This window comes from Stegodyphus dumicola, chromosome 7 (assembly GCF_044657685.1).
Source record: "Stegodyphus dumicola isolate Sdum_Otavi_A_Nest chromosome 7, ASM4465768v1".
Lineage (NCBI taxonomy): Eukaryota > Metazoa > Arthropoda > Arachnida > Araneae > Eresidae > Stegodyphus > Stegodyphus dumicola.
In genome coordinates this window covers 140491875-140515301 of record NC_140774.1, presented here as the reverse complement: position 1 = coordinate 140515301, position 23427 = coordinate 140491875, and the positions used below count along the sequence as shown (strand labels likewise).

The 23427-nt window shown below is 32.1% G+C and overlaps 1 protein-coding gene across 2 annotated transcripts; it reads right to left on the bottom strand.

The window, feature by feature from the left end:
- On the bottom strand, nucleotides 1-17926 carry Dpck (Dephospho-CoA kinase). Of its 2 annotated transcripts, XM_035357043.2 has the most exons (5): nucleotides 17721-17925; nucleotides 16471-16591; nucleotides 14706-14909; nucleotides 10934-11021; nucleotides 1-567 (listed from the first exon to the last, which is right to left on the bottom strand). In XM_035357043.2, exons 2-5 carry the CDS (start codon nucleotides 16580-16582, stop codon nucleotides 273-275), a joined length of 699 nt encoding a protein of 232 aa, XP_035212934.1. In that variant the 5' UTR covers nucleotides 16583-16591; nucleotides 17721-17925; the 3' UTR covers nucleotides 1-272. The 2 variants fall into 2 exon arrangements, with proteins under 2 accessions (XP_035212934.1, XP_035212935.1); XM_035357044.2 differs by lacking the exon at nucleotides 16471-16591 and having other exon boundaries at nucleotides 17721-17926.
- Nucleotides 17927-23427: the final 5501 nt, after the last annotated feature.

Below are 23427 nucleotides of genomic sequence, written 5' to 3'. Positions count from 1 at the left end.
TTACTTGTACAATAGGCAAATAGTTTATTTAAAAAAATACTAAATAGGAACTATCTCAAGGATAGCATATATACAAGATTATTAAATTATTTAAACTGATAATATATATACAGAAATTACATTACTAAAGGAATTTATTTTCCTTTTTAAATAAAGTTACTGCAATATTTTTTTTCCCCATAAAACAGCAATTTCCACAATAAATACATGTCTGAATATATATTTAATTAATTTTATCATAATAATAGCACATTTTATAATAATTTTAATAATCATAACAAATACATAAAAAATTTATAAGCTCCCACCCCTATTAAAGAAGCAGGGATTAAGAAACATCCAAAAGCAATAATACGGTACTTCCAATGAATTTTTAATTCTCGCAACTGCTCCACAACAGATTCAACTTGAACTTTGGTTTCATCTTTGCTACCATTACTTGTTATTATAAAGTCAGCTAATTTGATTTTGTCTTTTAATGGCATCTGTGCATTTATTCTTGCTACAGCATCATTTTCAGACAAATTATCTCTGGCCATCAAACGTTCAAGTTGTATTTGAGGTTCACTGCAAAAATATTCAAGAAAATTGTACTCTAGGGAATAATAGATAAATAATAATAGCAACAGCTAAAACTATAAATAATTAATCAAACAAATATTAAAAGTCAAGAAAACTATTTAAAATTTAAAAAGAAGATGTTTCATAAACAGATTTGTCAGAAACACACCAGTTTGAACAAATAGCTACATTTAACTTTAGTAAAGTATTTACCTCAAATAAAAATATTTGAAACATTTTAAGAAACCTGCTTCATATTCTCTCAAAATACATCAAACTTTTTGCTTGAAATTAGTATCAAAATAAAATTGAATTTTGTATATTTTAAAAATTATTCTACAATTATAAAATTTATGCTTCAAAGTAGTAAATAATGACAAAAGCTGCTATTATAATAAATAGCACTTTCATTTACATGTTCTAATGTGAAATATACTAGTAAAAAACAAGCTTTAAGTTATTTACTTGCCTTAAGTACTTATATCAAGTACAGTGATATCAAATAAATAGACTTGTGTGTTTACAAACTCTTATTTTTATGAAATACCATATTAGTTCCACAAAGTGCCCAATAGAATTAATGATAGTTTATGCTGTATTTTAGAAATTACAATTATACTTTCTTTATTCCAAATTCAAGTTATCTATTTTTTATCACTACAGTAAAAGCTGAATTATTCGGAAAAAGCTCAGGAAATGCTGAATACTGGATATGTGAAAATTCCAGACAGATGAACATAAAAATACAGTGGGTTAACGAACAGTTCGAACTGCGAACAAATCGGACAACGAAAACATATTCACGTGACATACTAAAATGAATTTTAACGAACACCCAAAGGACCTTGAAGATAATTTGCTGACAAACTTTCACTGGATGACACTTCAGTTTCTACCTCCAAATACGACTTCACTGATTCAGCCGATGGATCAGGAGGTTATTGCGGGTTTCAAGAAATTGTACACTCGCACACTGTTTTGAAGTATACCAATTCTCCTACACAATGACTTTAACAACATTTTGGAAAGAAAAATTTGACATTCTTGAAGCTATTCGTATCATTCAAAAGGTGTGGTTAAAAGTCACGCAGCAGCAGTTGATTTCTGCTTGGTGAAAACTGTGTTCATCCTTCGTTCAAGGAGAGGAGGTGATCAGAGACATCCCTAGAATTATGAATGGCATTTTCACAACTGCTGGAACTGGAGGTGAACGAGGATGACATAGAAGAGCTCATTATGGAACATGAAGATGAACTGACGACAGAACTCCAAGAAATCTTGAATGAAGAACACCAAGAAACACAGAGAAATGTGTCTCCTTCTGAACAAAGCAATCGACATTGAGCATGTTCTTTAACATTCCATAAACAAAAAATGAAAAGGACCGATTAATATGCAAGCCTATATGTATGTATTATTTTTTTAATAAACTTACTAAGAAATTATACATCCTTTAATTTAATTTTCATGGTCTTTAGAATGAATTAACCAATTTCACAAAAAATTCTATGGTAAATCGATGATCAGAACAATTCGGATAGCAAGCATAGTCTTGTAACTGATTACGTTCGTTAACCGATCACCCACTGTAAATACAATTTAAAAAAATTTGGGTGTGTGTGTGTGTGTACAATAAGCTTTTACGTAAAATGGAAATGATAGCTATTGCACTAAAAGGAGAAAAAATAATTTATCATCTAGTGTAATGGAAATAATAGATTAAATAATTATATTTTCAGAATTCCACTACAATTTTATATCATCAATAAGAGCCTGAGGCACATAAATAAGGAAATCTATTAATTAAATTGCATAGTCAAATGCATAAGCTATTATCTTTTTTAATTTATCATGGGTGCTCCACCCTTTTATTATTTGTGATATAAAATTGTAGATGAATTCTTTAAACAAAATTATTTAACCTATTATTTCCATTAAACTATATGATAAATTATTTTTCTCCTTTTAGTCCAATAATATTATCATTTCCATTTTAAATAAAAGCTTAGTGTATTAACAAAAATTTGTAATTACATTTATTTTCTCCTTTTAGTTTCAATTATATGTTATCAATGATGAAATTTTTAGTCTTTATTAAAACATAAGCAATAAATTATAAGAAAAGTTTTTAAAAAAATCTGAAAGGTTTTAGATTTTAAATTATGTCCAAAGGGACGTTCTTTTAACATTTTGTGTGTTACCTTTATTTATTAAATATCATGCTCTTTGCACTTGAACCATGAAATTCAGTTCAATAGCAATGTCGCAAAATAATTTTAAAATTAGCCTATCTTTAGTATTTCCGATACAAAGTTCCGCGCACTGGAGATAAAAAGGTATTTTTTCCTCTGTAGAGTGTTGCCATTGCTCGCTTTTAAATTGTTGAGTTTGTTACTCAAAAATTTGTTAAAAGTTTTACAAATATGAAATCGATAATAAAACAAATTCCAAATTTCAACATGCCCATATTTGTAGAAGGATTACGTCATTCAAAATTCGATGGCTCTAGGTCCCGTTGTTTTATCACAATGCGAGAAATATACCTACATTTATGTAGATTTTTCATTATTTAATTTCTTCAAATATAATGCAGGACTCTAACATTTGGTGGCAACAGTTTGAAAAGTGAAACGGACATTTATAGCGATTCAATGCAAAATCACAAAATGAAAACAATAGTCCTTCAGGGACAAAGCCCCTTTGGACTAAAAATAACTGCATATCAATCCCAAAATGAAGAAAATTGCTTTGAATGTTCAGTTTTTGAAATTGAATGTAATAACAATGTTACTTAAAGCATTTCACTAAAGCTAAAATGAGAAAACAAATATCGCCAATTTGTCAACAAGCATACCAAAATGGCAAACTTTATTATTAAGTGTGCCACGATGGAAAACTCAAAATGCTTTTTGCTCCCATTTGGTTAAGACTATATATATATATATATAAATGTAGAAAATTTTTTAATTAATATATTTTATCATTCTTCTTTTATAAGAGGGCCAAGAGTTTGTTTCGTAATCTGCGAAAATTTCAAAACTTTTTCCCCGCGACATTTTTAGACACTGAAATTTTAAAATTATAAATGTCAAATAGTGTAAAAATCGAGCAATCTTCAAAAATTCTCCTTCAATCAAGTTTCATTAAAAAGATTGTTTTTTCCCCACCGTGTTCTTTGATACAGTCAAAAGTCGTTAATTCGGACACCCATAATCCGGACCTCAAAGCTACAAACTTTCTGCGCACAGGCGTTTACGAGTGCGCGTAAGACCTTTACGGCTGCGAATATGTTTGTGCGCATGCGCGTGTAATGTGTAACGGAGGTAAGCTAAAATTATCTAATTCAGTTAATGTTGCAGATTGCGGTGTTCCTTAATCTACGAATTGGATCCGGCTTATTATTTTTTGCAGACTGTTAGAGCAATTTCATAAAAGCTTGAAATTTCGATTATGTCAAATAGAATTTCCGATATATATTCACTAATATGTAATTTGTATCTACAAAGCGAAAGTTTGTTTTGAAATCCGAAATCTGTTTATCAATTTCACACTGCCGATTGGAAGTTGATCTATCAGCACTATCCTTATCTTCAGGGCAGATGTTTTTATTTCATTTGGCTTATAATTCCTTACTAAGTGTAGTGTTTCATCTCTAAGTACTCTGTCTTTGATATGATTTAAATCAAGTTCCTCCTCATTATAATTCGCTTCCGATAGTGAAGAAAGTGACCCAGAGGTTATTGAAAATGAAAAACATTTCGATTGACAAATTAGTTGGTATTCTCCACACAGCAATTATAGGATTTGAACAGCGGAACTTTGTAACTAAACAAGAAATTATGTCTGTTTAATAGAATTAAAGAGAAAGTATTATCACATGAAACGAAGCAACTTACATTGAAAGAAATGTTTAATAAAGTAAACAAATAAATATTAAGCTTTTTCTTTTTGTAAATTTTGATACCCTTTAGATCATAATTGTTGTTTATTTCATAAATTACAGTTTCGTATTTTTAATTTTGTAATTTCTGCATGCCATCTTACCAAATTTAAACTGATGATCTATAATCCAGAATCGCCAAAGTCCCGACGAGTCCGGATTAATGACTTTTGACTGAACAAAATTCTGATACCCTTAATACATTGTCAAACAAAGATATGCACTAAAAATTGCTTAAATGTTATATAAAAAAAATTTTATACCAAATTTTGAAAAAAAAAAAAAAAAAAAAAAGTCTCTTAATCACATTGCATTATCATTGACAAATAATGTGTGCACAAAATTTGAACTCAACAGCTTACCAGGAAGTAGGTTAAAAATCCAAATACAAAATTCCATCTACAGGGATACATCATGAGTGAATTATATAAAAGCTTATAAAAAAGCTGTTAATAATAGAAAAACCCAAATGAATGGAAGAAGAATTTTTCAGTATTAATGGAAAAGAATTTTCCAGTCTAAAATTATAAAAATTCATTTTACCTATACTCAACTTAAATATCAAATATCTATATTTAAAATTATACAAGATTTTGAAGAAAAAATGAATTTCAGGCATAAAGCTCATTTGTAGTCCTTCAACATCTGAAAGTAACATCTTATCAAATCAAGAAATCACATTGACAATGACAGTTGACTAAGATGCCACCAAACTTGTGCCATTCATTCCGGCAAAAGTGTAAAAGAAAGAGATCATTCTTTATTTACTACATAACCAACAAATACAAGTTACACAGCATATAAAAAACTTGAATCACTTACAGTTTTTTTTGTTACATTGCTATTATTTATTTGTTTAAAAAAAAGTTACGTATCATGTCCATTAATGCACACTATTCTTGATGCCAGGATCCCATAACTTAGCCTTCTTTACAAAAAACTAAATCGACTACCCAGAATTGAGTCTATATAAAACTAAAGTTCTTAATATTTTGTTGCGATATCATGCTCATCTATTATTGGTACTAAATAATACTATTTGGCAAATAGTGTCACAGCTTTATGACAGCTTCTTCATAAATCTCTCATTTGCTTAACATTTTGGAGGTCTTATATTTAAAAATATTTCAGTTGAGCTTTCCAGTTACTTTTTAACCCTGGATATTCAAGCTTTTATGGCATTTCCCAAAATATTCAAAGTGAAAAACTGAAATTTCCCAAACCGTTGACCTTTTCAAGTCAATAAAAATACAAGACAGGTATTTGCCTACATAACAGATGCTGACACATAGTTTGTAATTGCTGAGAAAGTTGTTATGAATGAATTTGTGTTCTCACAAAATTTATTGCATCATCAGGCCATTATTGTAGGTACAAAATATATTGGCACTTATGATGTGCAGTAGTCCAATTTTCAGCATTTTTATTTGTGCCAACACCCTTTTAAAGTGCATTTTGTCTCTTAATAAATTTTGATTTTCTAACTATGCCACATAACATCACTTAGCAAATTTTGATTTTATAACTATGACAAACAATAATAAGAAAACATCCATAACTGTGAAAAAGGCAGAAAAAATTTAAACTGTATGTCTTGACTAAAACTGAAATTGTAAAAAAAAATACACGGTTAGCTAAATAAAATTACTATAAGAATATACTGAAATGCAGTCACGAAGCAACCAATTTTTTCCTCCTAACTCTAAAACATGAAGGTGAATAAAAAATGCATTTTTAAATTTATGAACTTAAACTTTTTTAGCAGTTCATACATGTTCATAAAGTCGAGAGTACAGCGAAGTAAATAAAACAGAAGCATTAACTTCTGCAATATAACAGTTCAAATATGAATTCAATTCTACTGAAAATACATATTAAAAAAATAAATCACTTTACTATCTCAGTAACAATAGTTATAAAAAGTTTCTCAACAGTATATGAAAGAAAATTTGGTACTTTTTATTTCCTTTTATGAAATACTGTAATTGCGAAAAGTTTCAGGCAGCATATTTCAACGAAAATATCCATTTTGACCACTATCAAATGCAATTTAATGTTGTTTTTGCATTACATATATATGTAAAGACAGAAAAAAAAAAAAAAAAAAAAAATTATAAAACTGCTTTAAAATGAATTCTGAGGAGAATTTCTTGTGGCGTACGTATCTCGCATAACTCAAAAACGAATAGCCTCAGAACATTGAAATTTTGTATATAGGGCTGCTACATGTAGAGGTGCACCTCATATTTTGGTTGCAATCGGCCACACCAAACATATATAAATATATATATATATATATCCACTCTGTTACCCACCGCAGTAATCTATCTTACTCTTATATGTTTGTAAATTGTACATTTTTTACTTTAAAAATGATTGAATTATGTTGTCCTTAACTTCCGATTAAGGTTTTTATGCCTTTAGTAAATCTGCATGCAATATTCTTAGAGTTATCAACAATTCAAAAGTTGTTTAAGTGTCACTAAACCTAATTATGTTTGCGATGGCGGCCATGTTTATTTACATTTGAAACTTTGCAGAATAACGGATTTGCTGCCAATCTAGAGAAACTATGCTTCACAAAAACAAAGATAACGCCTTCTTTTATTATTGTGAATTAAATCATGCTTAATCCATTCTGGAATTTATTCGAGGAAATAAATGTTTAAGATTTACTTTGCAATTTTTAATATAGATATTTTGAGTTTTGATGTATTTTTGCCTTTTCACGAAGTGAGAACTGAATTGAATGAGAAATACTGAATCATCTGTGAAAAACTGTTTCTTTTTTGTTTGCTTAATTTCTTTCATACATCGTTCAAGATTTATTATAGTATTCGAATAGAACACGTGGAAACAATTAGATAATTCTTCAAATGATATAAATTTTGTGCATTCCGAGTTATAATATGAACGAAATATAACGCTATTAAGTGAACCTAACACCAGAGTAGTGCTATGGTAAAAAAAATATAGTGAATTTTAAAGAGTGCATTAATTTTATTGTGGTTTATGCGCTATCGACGAAATAGATTTAATTCAATCCAATAAAACTTAAATGAAATGCAAGAAAAATCGCATATAATTTAATAGTCCATACAAGGAAGTCATATGGTGTACACATCAGATTTTTTGTTAATGAGGTGCCACACAGCTCTGACATAAATGTTGGCAAAAAATCTAGATGGAAGAAACTTTAATGAAACATAAAACTTTATGAAAAGAATAATTATCTTATATATGATGAACATGATATACATAATGCTTAAACATGCACAATGCCACAGCTATGCATGTGAGAACAAAGGTTCTGTTCTCCCCAAGTACACAGTGATCTGTTTTCACTTGAAAACATCAGAAAATTACACAAATTTGGAATAGTACGAGGGCCATCCAGGAAGTAGATTACGTTTCCGTCTGTGTCCGCTAGGGGTGGGGCTAGCGCGGCCATCTTGGGGTCAGAGCGTTGCGCAGCTCAGTCTGCATCTAGCCGTGCTAGTGAGAGGTTCGTGCTGTGCTCCGTTCAGATACTGTGACGGTTTGAAATGTCTGCGTTAATTGAAAATCCCGCGAGCTGCGAAGTGCGCTCAGTAATAAGGTTTCTGACTGCAAAAAACTGTAAACCGATAGAAATCTATCGGCAGCTTCGTGAAGTGTATGGGGACAACATTATCACTGAAGGTGGAGTGCGTCAGTGGGTCATAAGATTTCAAAATGGCCGAACCAATGTTCACGACGAAGATCGAAGTGGGAGACCCAGCATAGTGACCGCCGAACTTCTCGAAAAAGTCGATGCTGTCCGTGAAAATCGAACTTTCACAATAACGGAACTTTCTTTGAGTTTTCCACAAATTTCGCGAAGTTTGTTGCACGAAATCATCAGCGAAAAGCTTGGTTACCACAAGTTTTGTGCAAGATGGAAGGCAAGAAGAGGTAACGAAGTGGTTGAAGGCGCAGGCGGCCGAATTTTTCGACGAAGGAATTTCCAAGCTCGTACATCGCTACGATAAATGCCTTAATTTGTATGGTAACTATGTAGAAAAGTAGTATTTGAGTGTGGCTTTCATCTGTATATAATAAAATTTGTTTCCTATACTTTGTTTATTTTTTTATTCCAAAACGTAATCTACTTTCTGGATAGCCCTCGTATATAGCAGAGGTTCTCAATCTTTTTTACCCCATACACTCCTTGTTGCAATTCAACTGCTGTTGAGATCTGAGGTTGCTGTGTAATGTCATTAAGAACTGTGAAGTCACGGGCTGAAATCGCTCGAGAACTCTGAAGGAAAAAGTTGCATGCTGCATCATGCCAGAATTCTAAACCTTTTTATCTGTACATATATTATGTAGATATTTTGTGTCATTAAATGCGTTGTGCAAAGATGCATTGATCATTGTGGATTAATTAATCTCGAAAGATTGCATATGGAGTAGGAGGATCAACCAGTGGCCCTGGCACGAACCATTTGGAACAAGGTAAACATCTTTGGTTTCAGCTTGATTAATTATTTGATTTAAAAATAACACTAATAAATAATAATACCCCTCTCACCATTGCTAGAAAATCCTTCCCCCTCATTTCCAAAACTAAAAAAAATAAATAGAGAGTTTTCTAGATTCAGATGATTTTTTTAACATGTTTTATGAATTAAGGAAAAGTGTAGAAAATATTGAAAATACTAAAATTTGAATAAACTAGGTTTGTTATAACTAAAACTAAATACTTAACAGCTAAATAAAAGGCTAATTGCATTCCCCTAAAAATATGAAATTCCCTCTGAGGGGAATATATTTCTGGTACACAGCTTTCACATTGACTAGATATATTACATGTTCATTACACATAAAATTATTATTCTTTTCTTGAAGATTTATGGCCTGCCACCCAGATCATATAGTGGTTAAATGAGCCAACTACGATATCGAAGGGCCTGCGTTCAAGAAGAAGAGAGAAGGCATGGTTGTAACTGTCCGTCTTTTTCACAGAAGGTAACAGTGGCCACCTATTAGGTGCTTCCACTATAAAATGGTCCCCACTTTCAACCTTAGGAGTAGCCAATGTCAAAAAAAAAAGACAAAATAGAGCCTGCCGTTCGAAAAAAAGAAAAAAAAAAATCATTATACTACCACCTAGTTAGACTTTGCACCAGCCCTAAGTGGCATCCCATTAACAGAAAGAACCAAAATGAGACAATTATAGGTAATGAAAAAACAAAATAAGTTAAAATGCAAAAGGAAAATTAACATGTTTATTTATTTATCCTAGACTTTTTTCAAAACATAATTATATTCTATGGGAAGAGGAAGTATAAAAGCAATGTTGATTACATTTTAAACTTATCAGTAAACAATTATATTTACTTAATGTTATAGAAAATTATAAAAAAAGTTAGCTTTATTGTTAGTTTTAAAACAGCAGCTAAATAAAGTGCTTTTGGAACAGAAAACATTAATAGAAGACATTCCTTAATTATAAACAAATATAAGAGTTCAACTAAGCAAAGTTAAATCTGTAGAAGAGTGGTTAAAGAACTTTTTAAATTTTGAATAAATAACAAAGTTAGACTGCTGTAAAATTTGCTACATCAGATATGCCATAAGGCCTAATATATCTCTTTTTTTACATCGTAATTTTTATTAGAGCATGTTTATTGTCTAGGCACTTCCCCAAACTGTATATTCATGTAGTCATTCCAGCTCCAGCTGACAAAGCAGATGGGTTGTCTACAAAAGATTATTTATGTTTAAACATGATTTTAATCTACCAACCTAGAATATTTCACCTTGTTTTTAACTTCATTTTAAAAATGTGGGTCAGTTAATTCTTTAAAAATAGAGCTGAAAATCATAATTTAGTCAATTTTCTTTTTTAATCCACTAATTAAAATTCCAATTTAAATCATCTGATGAAAATTTCTAACAAAGCATACCACACCTTGTGTTTAATTATGTGTTTTCAGAATGTATCTAATATTCAAATTCCAAATTATAAAATTTAATGTATAAAAAAACTGCAGCAAAAATGTCTGTTTTCAGTATGTTTTCAAACATACGAGGTATTCTATAATGAAACATACTCTTACAACTAAAATGTTTCAACACATAAATAGGATATGGATAGAAGTTAATTTAGTGTTGGTGTATTTAATTATGGCAAAGCACACGAGGGCTATCTGCCTAAGGGGAGGGATGCCTTCGTGGAGGACTTTCTAAGGGAAACTGGCTCGTATACACATTACACATGGGGAAAACCACGAAAACGCCCATGCAGCCAGCCCGTTTGCGGGATTCGAACCTCGGACCGAACTACCAGTGGTCAGCGCCTTTACCGCTCGGCCGCTGGTGGGCCAGAAGTTAATTTAGAGAAATAAACAGAAAGCAAATCAAATACTACTACTGTAGGCCAATTAATTTCAATATAATACTACTTACCAAGCAACGACAATAGTTTTTTCGATATATCTGACCATTTTACCACTTTCATATAGAAGAGGTACATCAATAACAACAAACTGATGACCTAACAAAACATAAATTTAATGAAATAAGTAAGCACAATAAACATATAATAACAAAGAAAAAAATAATATAGCAATTTCTAATTTCATATGAAATGAAACTTCCAAACAGAAGTAATTTATATCAGAACAGTACATAAAAAATTGTGACATATTCAGATTCTTCAGATAATATTACTTGAATACAGTTTTTTTACATTTAACAGAATGATATTTGTTCCCCCCCTCACTGCTTATTAGGACAACAATAGGCTAAAAAATAATCCTATAATGATTTCAATATTAACTGAAAAATTCAGGGAACAAGGGAGAGAGGAGATGAATAAAAGCAATCGGGAACCTTTGCTTTATTTTTACAGAATCTGTTCTGAAATTTAAGGGAACTGAACATGAAAAAAAATGGTACTTATATATTTTCCCATCAACTACTTATGACAAACAAAAAATGTCACCAGACAGGAAGATTTATTGCCAATAATAGATATAGTTCGTTCATGAACATAATTTGTTACTAAAGATAGATTTTAAATGAAAATTTTCGCAAATCGAAATAATTTTTCCCATGGGAATTAATGTAAAATTAATTAATCTATTCCTGGATCCAAATGATTAAACATAAATAAATGATTACATAAAAAAGAGCACTTTGTACATAAATTCATAATGCAAAACCAATGGAATTCATTAGATATAACATATACACAACATAAACACATGTACAATATTTAACACCATACCAAACTACGAAAACTTGAATTAAATTTTACCTTATTTATACAAAGGAAAGTTGACAGTGTAAGTAGAAAACAGTGGAGGACCCAAAAGTACAAAATGTTATTGGCTGAAAGGGATATCCCATCAATCAATGTATATTAGTAAAACAGCAGCTACTGCCTTTCTAGGTTCCCACCCTTTTTCTTTTCTCCTAACATCACTTGCCCACAGATTTGTTTCTCTTTTGTCTTTCTAAATAACATTCTAGACAAAGCAGTAGTAAGCTGTAGCATAAATATCTGCATTGTCACTCCAAATATCGGGCTTGAATGAAAGTTTCCCACCACCGCAAAGAGTTTGCATTGCTATGTTTAATCATATTTTGTCAAATGATTTTTGGCACTTGAAAGAAAGAGACTTATGCACACTGTATTGGGAGGGATTTTTATCTCCAGCGCGTGAGACAGTGTATCGGAAAATCTAAAGATATGCTCATTTTAAAATTATTTTGCGATATTGCTGTTGAACTGCATTTTATGGTTTAAGAGTGAAGAACATGATATTTAATAAAATATAAAACGTTACAAAACCGCACCTTTGGGCGCAATGTAAAATCCGAAATCATTCATATTTTTTTTTAAATTATGAAACTAGTTATACTAGTGCATATACTCTCCCCCCCAAAAAAAAAACTGAAAGATTCTGGAGCTCAACAAAATGGCACAGTAAAAATTATGGCACAACCATGTACCATTATATATATTCATATTTAAGGTAACTTGTATTGTGCCTAGTTTACAGTAAAGATGAGTAGGTTGTAGCTATTTTAAATGCTACTGGGAAATTTTGGCCACCATGATTGGCATAAGTTTGAATGGTACTATTCGGTTTCAAGGGCTGTAAAAAATCGCCAAACTATTGTTGATGCCAATGCTGCCAAAAATAATTTCAGCAACCCTAATAATCGCAGCAAGAAAGGAAGTATAATAGTAAATAACAATTTAAGATTGATGTTTTAATTTAGATGAAAGATTAATTTCATATAATACGTTTTTATTATTATAATTTATATGAAAAAGGCTAAACATGACTGAATGGAAGCATAAGAGTAAATAACTATTTCAGATCATTATTATAATTTATATAAAAATTGCTAAACATAACTGAATAGATGCCTGCATCGCTATTTCGCTACCGACTTATCGCTAAAGCATAATTTTCATCTCGTTGGTTGTTCAAACATAATTTTCTATAATAAATGATGCCTTTTCTTTGAAAATATTCTCGGTAAAGTGCAGAATCGCCCACTTATTTGTTTGCTGCTTTTTACAAGGGTAAAAACAATTGGATTTTTGTCAATTTTCTTTTACTTTTTAAGTGAAAATAGGTCGATGTGTACATAGATAAAGTGAAGGGTGTGCGCAGTGCCATTTTTGTGCAATTCTAGGATTTTTTTTTAAGTGAAAATAGGCCGATGTGCACATGGATACAGAGTATGTGCAATTCTTAAAAACACGTCAAGCAGTGGGTGATTCTGCACTTTACCCAAAATTCTATTGCCAAGTTTTCGTCATGGGCAATTCCCAAATTGTTAAGTCCATAGGATATCAAAAAAAGGATTTAAAAATTAAACTAGTATTTCAATGGCGTCTTCAGAAATATAAAACTATATAAACTTACGCAATCTGAAATCAGCGCACACACTAGATTTGGCGTGCTGTTAAATGGGCATGTTTGCTAGATTTGGCCCTTTTGCGCGTACATTTTCGCTGCAATTTTTTAACGGCCAAGCTTTTTTTTATATATGTGTGTTGATAAGAGCAAATTATGATTATCTAACTACAAAAACAATTACCTGTTCCTTCAGATGTTCAATGGAATGACAAAGTAAGTTTGGCAGGAACTCTGCCAAATTTCATGGTTTTTGTTGGGACTTATCTCGCTTATCTAACAACAGCATCAGAACAAGCCCACAAAATTCATCGTGGCAAGGAGTGCAAGATAGCACCTATTGCTGGCAAGAGTCTTGAGCACCATCCAGGTGACAATACAACTTTGCTCAGTTCTGCCCCAATTTTAATGGAGAGCACCTTAGGGCATGGGTCTGATGGTCTCCCATCCCCCTCTTCCCTTCTCGATGTGTACATAGATAAAGTTAAGGGTGTGCGCAGTGCCATTTTTGTGCAATTCTAGGATTTTTTTTTTTAAGTGAAAATAGGTCGATGTGCACACGGATACAGAGTATGTGCAATTCTTAAACACATGTCAAGCAGTGGGTGATTCTGCACTTTACCCGAAATTCTATTGCCGAGTTTTCGTCATGGGCAATTCCCAAATTGTTAAGTCCATAGGATATCAAAAAAGGATTTAGAGCACCTTGGGGCATGGGTCTGATGGTCTCCCATCCCCCTTTCCCTACCACCAACCTGTCAAGAGACTTTCGGCTCGCCGCAAATTTAGATTGCCCCCATGCTGCCTAGACACCATACATTTACAAACACCCATGCCTCCTCCGGGATTTGAACCCAGGCCCTTCAGTATGGCAGTCAGAGTCAGTAACCACTATCTCTGTTGGGTGGCAAATTTTATTGTTGATGAATAAATACATAAGTACCAAAAAATTATTAAGTGGTAATTTTGTTTAAGAGATATAGAATGTTGGGCATGGAGAGAGAGTTGACTATTCTATTAAAGAAAATAATCTGAAACTTAATAAACTAAAATTTTTGATAAAAATTATCATCATTAAAAAGAGAGATTCACAAATTATCATAAAATAGGTAAAGAAAGTCATTGAACTGCTGATAACTTTCTCCAAATCTCAGGAAGGTATTAGAATGAATTTGTGGCTAATCCTAACTTTTGGAAAATCCCCCAATCAAAGAATAATCAAAGAATGTCAGAAATTAAACTGTTAGCAAATTTATGCACATAATGAAACTTTTTTTCTTTCACATGCATGGAAAACTTACCCATAAAAAAATATTTTACACATCTAAAAAATATGGATTTATATATTTCAGGATGTGTAATAGAATTCAAAAGTTTTCTTTTTTCAAGTTTAGAGAATACAATTTGACCTAGGGCTGGACGATTTAGTGAACCATCACTATGAAATACTGCATCACCAAATTCTTTTCTTATTCTTTTCCAGGCTTTTCTCCCAGGTTCCACCACTAGAAATAAATACACATCCTGTATATAAAACTGTAAAACAGCATTTATCTTAAAATATTAGTAAAAGCTTCATACATACATTTTAGCACAGGAACCTTTATACAAATTAATGAATTAGTTGAGCAAATATGTTAAAAGTTTAATATAATAAAGATGATCATAATCGTTATTAAATTTTAATATATGACAAGCAATGATAGCAGAACTAAAGTATGATATCAAACGCTGAGATTTACAATCATTCATTTTCATCACGATGCAGTTTATTTAATATAACAGACTGATAAATACCAGACTGGTGGCATGTCCTGTTAAATGGAATTACTGGCTATCCGATCGACACTGTTATTTTTTGTGAAAACTACAATTTTGCCCCATTATCACAAATATTCCATAAACATGCTTAAATGTTGATTAATCTCAATTTGTAAAGAAGTTTCTATCCCTGATACCAATCCCTTCAATAGAGACATGCTACTATTAAAGAACGAATTCTCGAAAAATTCTCATTTGTCAAAGAAAATGCTCTGCCATTCTTTACCTTGTTTGAAACAGATTAAGGAAACCATGATATCATTTGGGTAGCTTCATTTTGAACCTCAGAGTAAAATACTGTAACTGGAAATCTATCCTATAAACTGTTTCAGCTACAGAGTACGTTTATAAGAAACATTAGTTGTTGCCTCTAGCATTCTATTTCAAACTTTTCCCTTTTTAAGTTTTTAAATTTTTTTTACTACTACTTTGTGATTATAAACTGAAAACATCAAAATGGTGAAAGTGTATATTCAGCAACAACCTTAAAAGATTTAAAACTGGATAAATTATACAGCTAAAATAAAAATGATATGCCCTCTTTGAAATGTCACTATTTTAATTTCTCACAGACATAAATTCTGTTGTTCATGAATAATGGAAGATAAAAATTGTTGCTCAAACTGTGTTCATATGAAAAATGTGATAAGCATGAAGATGCATAATACATTAAAATAAGGGATTCTGTGCAAGTCTGATAATGAATTACTTCTATTTCAAATTTTATACAATAACATAATGTTTCTTAACACCTTTTCAGTATATTCCTCTGTTGCATTTTTATCTGATACAATTATCATCAGCTTTAGCCCATTTATTTCAATAGGTATTGTAAAGTTTCGATAAGAATTGCATACAAGTTTAACCCCTTAACTGCAGAGGGCGTATATATATACGTCTTGCTCAGCCGATGCGTTAACTGCTACAGGCGTATATATACGTCCTTCCAAACTGCTATCATTTGCTTTGCGCTGCTACACCTAAAATTATTCGCAAAGTTAACGCATCGGCTGCGCATCTGGGGCAGTTAACGCATCGGCTGAGCAAGGCGTATATATACGCCCGCGGCAGTTAAGGGGTTAATATGCTTCATGTTTTGCCTTTCATCAGCAACTGAATGATTTAATAATAATAAGAGTGATGCACTGCTATTTTACTTTAATTTATATGATAAAATTTTCCAATAACTTGCCCATTTTCTACAACATATGAAAACTATGGAAAATAAAGTAAAATTTACATTACCTTCACGAGCTATTAAATCTGCATCTATGACCTCTATACCCATACTGCGAATGACAGATGCCACATTACTTTTTCCTGTGGCTATACCACCCGTAAGACCAACTAAAAACATGATGCCCAACTAAAAAATATTTTAAAAAAATAATAATTTACAAATTGATATTACTACATGAACACAAATAAACAAGATTAATGTACAGCGTAAGAAACAGTTTTATGGGGGGAAAAAAGTGTGACAATTTTTAATTGTTTGGTAAATAATAAACTAACATCTTTAAATAAATCAAAGAATATCTGTTAATTGGCTGCAGAAACTTTGATTTTGCAAGAAATACATAAAATAATAGTATAAATTGGATTTTCCTCATGTTTAAGTGGGAAAATTATTTAATACTTTTGAATATGGTTCACCACAAAACGAGATATGTTTGAAAAAGACATTAATATTTTAAACTATTTTGTATACTTTACATTAACATTTTTAAAAATGAGTAATTTGCTGGCAGATAAGCAGAAAGTACAAAAATACTTTTATATTGCGACTAGAGATTTTGCATAAATTACTGGTTTAAATTTGAAACAATATAAGAAAATTTGCCATTTTTCAGCTCTGAGAATCAAACAAAAAAAAAAAAAAAAAAAAAAAAAAAAGCCCTTTTGTTCTTAAATAGTAATCAGTCACAAAAAATATGCTTTGTATTTGGTGGTATATGAAAGCAGTTACAAATTATGAACTCTTCCTTCGAAACTAAACTATCACCAAAGCGTAAATTGTGAACAATCATGCTAAAATATGCTATTGACTAATGAATAAATAATAAATAATTAAATCCAGCGCTAAGGCATGTTTATCATCATGACCTAACATATAATACAAATATTAAGATAATTTGAATGGTCATATATATGATTATACATGTGGGTGCTAGTATGATCTTTCATTATTTTGAAATAGGAATTACAGTACAATGTGATAATAATAATAATATAACACACATATGCATGCGGATATCAGTAAATATAGAAATGATGAATTTTAACACTATAACTTATATGTATTTCTAAACTTTTTTAATCATTAAACAATATTTAGTAAAATTATATATAATCCTTAAAATGCAGCTATATCAATAATATATTACAAAATATAATTATTCACATTAGAAAAATAAAGCTGAAACATAATTTGCATACAGTAACTTTTAAATGCATGTACAGCATTTTAAACATACCGCCAGAAAGTACAGTACCTGAATAATAAGAACAAAACTTCATAGCATTATAACAGACATAGAATCATCCTTTAGTTTCTCAATGAAAAATATACAATGTACAGAAAAAGAAAGCAGAACAATGCTTGCGCAATTATTAGGAAACCATTGCTAAATATCAGTTCTGGTTCAGCGCATTCCCCTCATCAGAGAACACAAACTTCTTTTTCTTACGGCAATATAGTATTTGGAGTTGAGATGAATGAAGCTACTTCCATAGGCGCACATCACAGCTGAGGTTGAAAATTGGATTATCAGTCATATTCCATACAGATAAGAATTTTTACGACGACGAAGATCGTATTATATTCTCGAGTGCCAAGATGTAGAAACATCTTCTTACATTGCTGAAAGCAAATAATACATTTCCTAAGCAATTTGAGAACATAAAGGTTCTTTGGAGAGCATTCTCGTGGAGCAACGTCGTAACACAACGGTGCATAATCCAACGATACTCGTTTTTTTGGACCGCAGCACTTGTGAAAAGCACACGAAAAGTATCAACCACGTTCGTTGCTTTCTAACAGGAATAGTTAATGATTATATGAAGCCGTCTGCAGTCACAAATCTGTCCATCTAAATAAGAACTCTTTACCTAGCATACCAGTTGACATGACCAAAAGCATTTTATAATATGAATGCTGACGAGTGATATGGAGCTCTAACGCAGTTGTCACTTCCAAATGAAAGAGCATATCATGATTTTTGCCTTTTCATGATCTTTGTCTTGCACTCAGAAACGGCTAGGTGTTGTGGTCTTGCTAACATTACGCCAATGGCATATTAGAATGAATAGAATCTTTTCACAGAAAATGAAATGGGAGATTTCAACTGTTTGTTTCTTACTATGACGCTACAGACCTTTCAGTTTGTAAGTGAATATTTCACAGACTGGATTAAAAGCATGCTTCTGGGTCTGTATATCAAATGCTGCTTTACAATTCTTTTCGAATGCTTTGTTATTTGGGTTTATTTAGAGTGCTCTTTGCCGAAATTGGGAAGTCCAGTCAGAGATCTTGATATCCAGCTTGACAAAACGGCTAATCCTCCCTCGGTTTTTCTTTCAGAGGACAACTTGATATATCATAAACAATTTCGTCAACAATTTACCAACCATTTAGATTTTCGAAAATTGCCTATAGCTCCATTTATTGAAACTGATAACGATAGTGTATCAAAAGACATCATCTCTTGGATAGAAACGTGAGAAAAGTAATAAATTTTAAATGCTTATGGTTTCTAATAAAGTACTGATTGAAAGTGATAGATCAGCAAGAGAATTTGTGAGAAATTTGAATATAACTATTTATAATTAACGGAGAGAGGTTTATAAGAGTGTAATTAAAACAGTTGATTAAACACACAATTCCAATATAATTGAGAGCAATGAAACATTAACGTTTCATACCAGGGATTTTCAACGGTATCGGTATTGAGCCCCTGTGAACGGAGGAAACTTTAAAGGGGGTGTTGATAATCAATAGTAAAAATTAGAAATAACATAACTAGAATCAAAAAAAAAAAAAAAAAAAAAAAAAAAAAAACCCTTTTGTAAAATAACATTATTAGAACAATAGCTTTGTTATAGAATTAGAAATAACATCATTAGAAAAATAGCTTTGTTATAATAGCTATAAAAGTAATTCCTTGATTTATTTAGTACCTAAAATGTTTAAACTTGATAACGGAAACTGGAGTTTTCGCTGGTTGTAAATAATTGTTTTAAAGAATAATAAAATTCTCAATAACGACGCATATTTATCAAATTCATAAATACAGTCACATCCAGAGACGCCTAACCCCATTTAAGAGCTTGGTACTATTTCGTTGTATAAAATGAAATTTTTGACTGCTATGGAAGCATTTTAAAAGGATACAGTTTTCCAGTAAAATATGAACAGCAGCAGACATGATCCAACTCAAAGCCATGTCGTTTAATAAACAAATACAGCGAATGGTGTGTGTATATAATTATTGCAAAGCACACTAGGGCTATCTGCCTAAGGGGAGGGATGCCTTCGTGGAGGACTTTCTAAGGGAAACTGGCTCGTATACACGTTACACATGGGGAAAACCACGAAAACGCCCATGCAGCCAGCCCGTTCGCGGGATTCGAACCTCGGACCGAACTACCAGTGTTCAGCGACTTTACCGCTCGGCCGCTGAAATACAGTGAATGAATATCAGATTTTGTTGCATATTTAAAACGAAGCATTGAAATAGTCTTAAATGATACAAAAATGATTACTTTTAGAAAATCTGTCAAATTCAAACTGTGACTGATATATGTCAACAACTATTCTCACCCAAATAAACAGAAATATTTTTCATGGCTTAAAAGATTGGGGGAAAACAGATTTGTTTTTCCCAAATCGAAACACTGCGACGAATTCCTTAAGGCCCGCATGGACAGAAATCAAAATTTTTGAAAACTTTGACTACGAAATATGGATGTACGGAGCCTAACTCTTTTAAATGTAATTTCTGGATCCCTGTAATAATCAGGAGACTTATTGGCCTGGTTTAGACTTCCAGTGAAATAACAGTGGTCACAGAAGAAGTTAGAAGAGACCTTTTTATTAGTTTTTCAGTCTAAAAAAATTATACAACTCATGTGATAACTAAAATCCTCCGTATTAAAAGAACACGCATGTTGAGGTAAAACTTAAGCAATTAAAATGAGATATTTACAAGCCAAAGTCCTGCTTTAAAGAAATTATGTTTTAGTTCTGGTTTCATCAACAGATGGCGCCACTAGCTTATTTTCTGTCCAGGCTTTCTTATCTTATCTAATCGTTATATCCTATCTCGTTCATTTGCGTTTTGACAGCTGAGGATGGTGGTTCGGTAAAACCATCGAAACTAGTCCTGTGGAAATTTGAAAATATAACTCTGATTTTTGATTTTGTTGTTTGACTTCTGAATTATGTATTGATGTGTTTTCCAAAAACGCTTGGGCTATTCCACTCAAAGACAAAACAGGTGAGCGAAAACCACACGTATTACAGACTGACAAAGGTAAGGAATATAAAAATAAAATCGTTCAAAATTATCTTGAAAAAGTTCGTTTCTTCACAACTGAGAACAGAACAGTGAAGGCAAACACCATCGAGCGATTCCATAAAACCCTCAAAAGCAAAATGTGGAAGTACTTCAGTGAAGTGAATACGTATCGTTATAATGGCGTAATAGAAAAATTAATTCACAGTTGTAATCATACCTGGCATCGCCCTATTCAAACTGAACCATTGAACGTCAATAAACACGATGAAAAACTAGTGTGGAATCAATTATATAAAGAACTACCTAAACTTAAACCTAAGTTCAAAGTGGGAGATACAAAATCTTTTATGATTCCGGATGAGCAAATTAAAAATGATTTTTGAAAAAAGCTATGAAAGTAACCGGAGGAGAGAAATATTTACAATCCATGAAATCTTTCCTAGAAATCCATCTGTTTAAAGACCTCGCTGGAGAAGCCATTAAAGGCACCTTCTATGAAAAGGAACTGCAAAAAATTTCAGATTCGGGATATCATCCTGCTGAAAAAGTGTTGCGAGAAAGACGGTGTGACAAAATACTGTGTGAAATTCGTAGGTTATCCACCAAAATTTAATGCATGAGTAACCGATGTGAAAAGCATATAAAAACTCCCCATCATGTAAAGAATCGTCATTTGCCAAGATGTCTTTCTATATGACGGTACCTAGTGTTTGCTTTCAGCATTATTTTACAGAGAATACTATCTTTCATTTCATTACTCAGTTGCCGTACACATATCTTTGAACGGCAAATGGGATGTTGGTCTTTCTGAGATCATTTATCCGCATACCTGGTACAATATTAACAAAGATAACAATCTCTTTGGCTTTGATTTGGGTGACTCTTCAGTGTAAGGGAAGTTTCCAATAGAAAAATACCAACAGTATGTTACGAAAGTGTCCCAGATCTCTTAAAAGCCAGGTCTCAGCATCATTTAAAGACAAAATCGCTTTACAGTATGATCGCTTTACAATAAACAGTGAAAATCGTAATACAAAATGGAGCTCGGTTAATCTTTTATGATTCCGGATTAGCAAGTTTATTAGGCTTCGAATGGCAGATTGTTGAAGGTACTTGGAATAGGCCATATGTGGGTGATTTGCATTCTAATTATACATTACTTTACGTGCATAGCGATATAGTTTCGCCTCAGACTGTGGGTAATGTGCAAGCTCCGCTCTTAAGAGTCGTGACAGTCATTGGAAAAGATGGTGATACCGTAAATGAACAATACGACAGACCCCATTATGTACCAGTAGCAAGAATTTCATTTAATACAATCGAAGTGCAAATCCGACTCAATTCGGGTACATGCGTTCCTTTTGAGAGGGTAAGTTAATTCTTGTACTCCATTTCCGAAGGCGACAAATCCTATAAATATGACAACAGAAGAGCAAAAGTTCTATTTGTAAAAGACATAAAGATGCTCGTCCCATACGAATGTTGTAGCCAAAATTATGAAAACCATTATCAAACCGGCTCAGGACTTCCTTATTATCCAGGTCAACTCTATCAAAAAGGCTACGCCCTCAGGAGATTTTTTCTGAAGTCTAATTCGCTATGCTATGCCTTGTTTGTGAAAAAAGCTTTGCGCACCGGAGCTCTCATCGCAAATGATGTGCTGGCAGGTGAAAACATTGAGTCTGCTGCTAAACAAAGAGCCAAAGGAGCAGGAAAAGTATCAGCGGAAAAAGCTATTCGTATAAAGCCCAAACCATGGCGGCAAGTATAAAAAGTAAGCGAAAACAGTCAAAACACTTCATTTCTCCGAAAGCTGTGAAGCAGAGAAAACGTGATATTTTCAATTCATAATGGCTTTTATAATGAAAGATTCCCCAAATGTATTAAATCCGCATTAGAACTGTTTCATTTACCAGGGACTCAAACGGCGATTCAGAGCAACCAATGGGTTCAGTTTCATTCTCTATCTAAATGTACTTGACGGAAGTCCCGTAGAATTTCATATTTCAAGCAGTGGAGAAGATTATATTGACTTGTCACAAACGCAACTCTACGTGAAAACAAAAATAATAAAAACGGATGGTTCACCTCTGTATAAAGATGCCAGCATCAGCCCAGTAAATTTGTTCCTGCATTCTTTAGTTTCTCAGGTGGATGTGACATTAAACGAACGATTGGTGTCACCTTCTAGTAACACATAACACTAGAGAGCTTATATCGAAACTTTGCTCAAACACGGCTGTGATAATAAAACTTCAAAACTGAAATGCATGACAAAGATCTAGAGAAGCGATCTTCCTTTTTTAAATTGAGTTCTACTGTTGATATGTTTGATAGCATTTATTTTGATTTATTTCATCAAGAAAGGCTTTTATTAAGTACGGTGATGTTAAATTAACTTTCGTAAGAAGTAAGCCGGAGTTTTGTTTGCAAGAAAAAGCAGGTCATAAAATGGTTTTAGAAGATGTATCGTTTTTCGTGAGAAAAGTGCATGTGAGCCCTGGAGGTATCCTCGGTCATGCCAAAGTGTTAGATAAGAGTAATGCCAAGTATCCCATTAATTTAGAGTATTATGTAAAGTCTATTCCATTCTTCGAAATAGACAATGTTTTTGTTGGTCAGATGTCTTAAAGAATTGTAATTGGATGTGTTGATTATGGCGCTTTTCACGGAAATTTTGTCA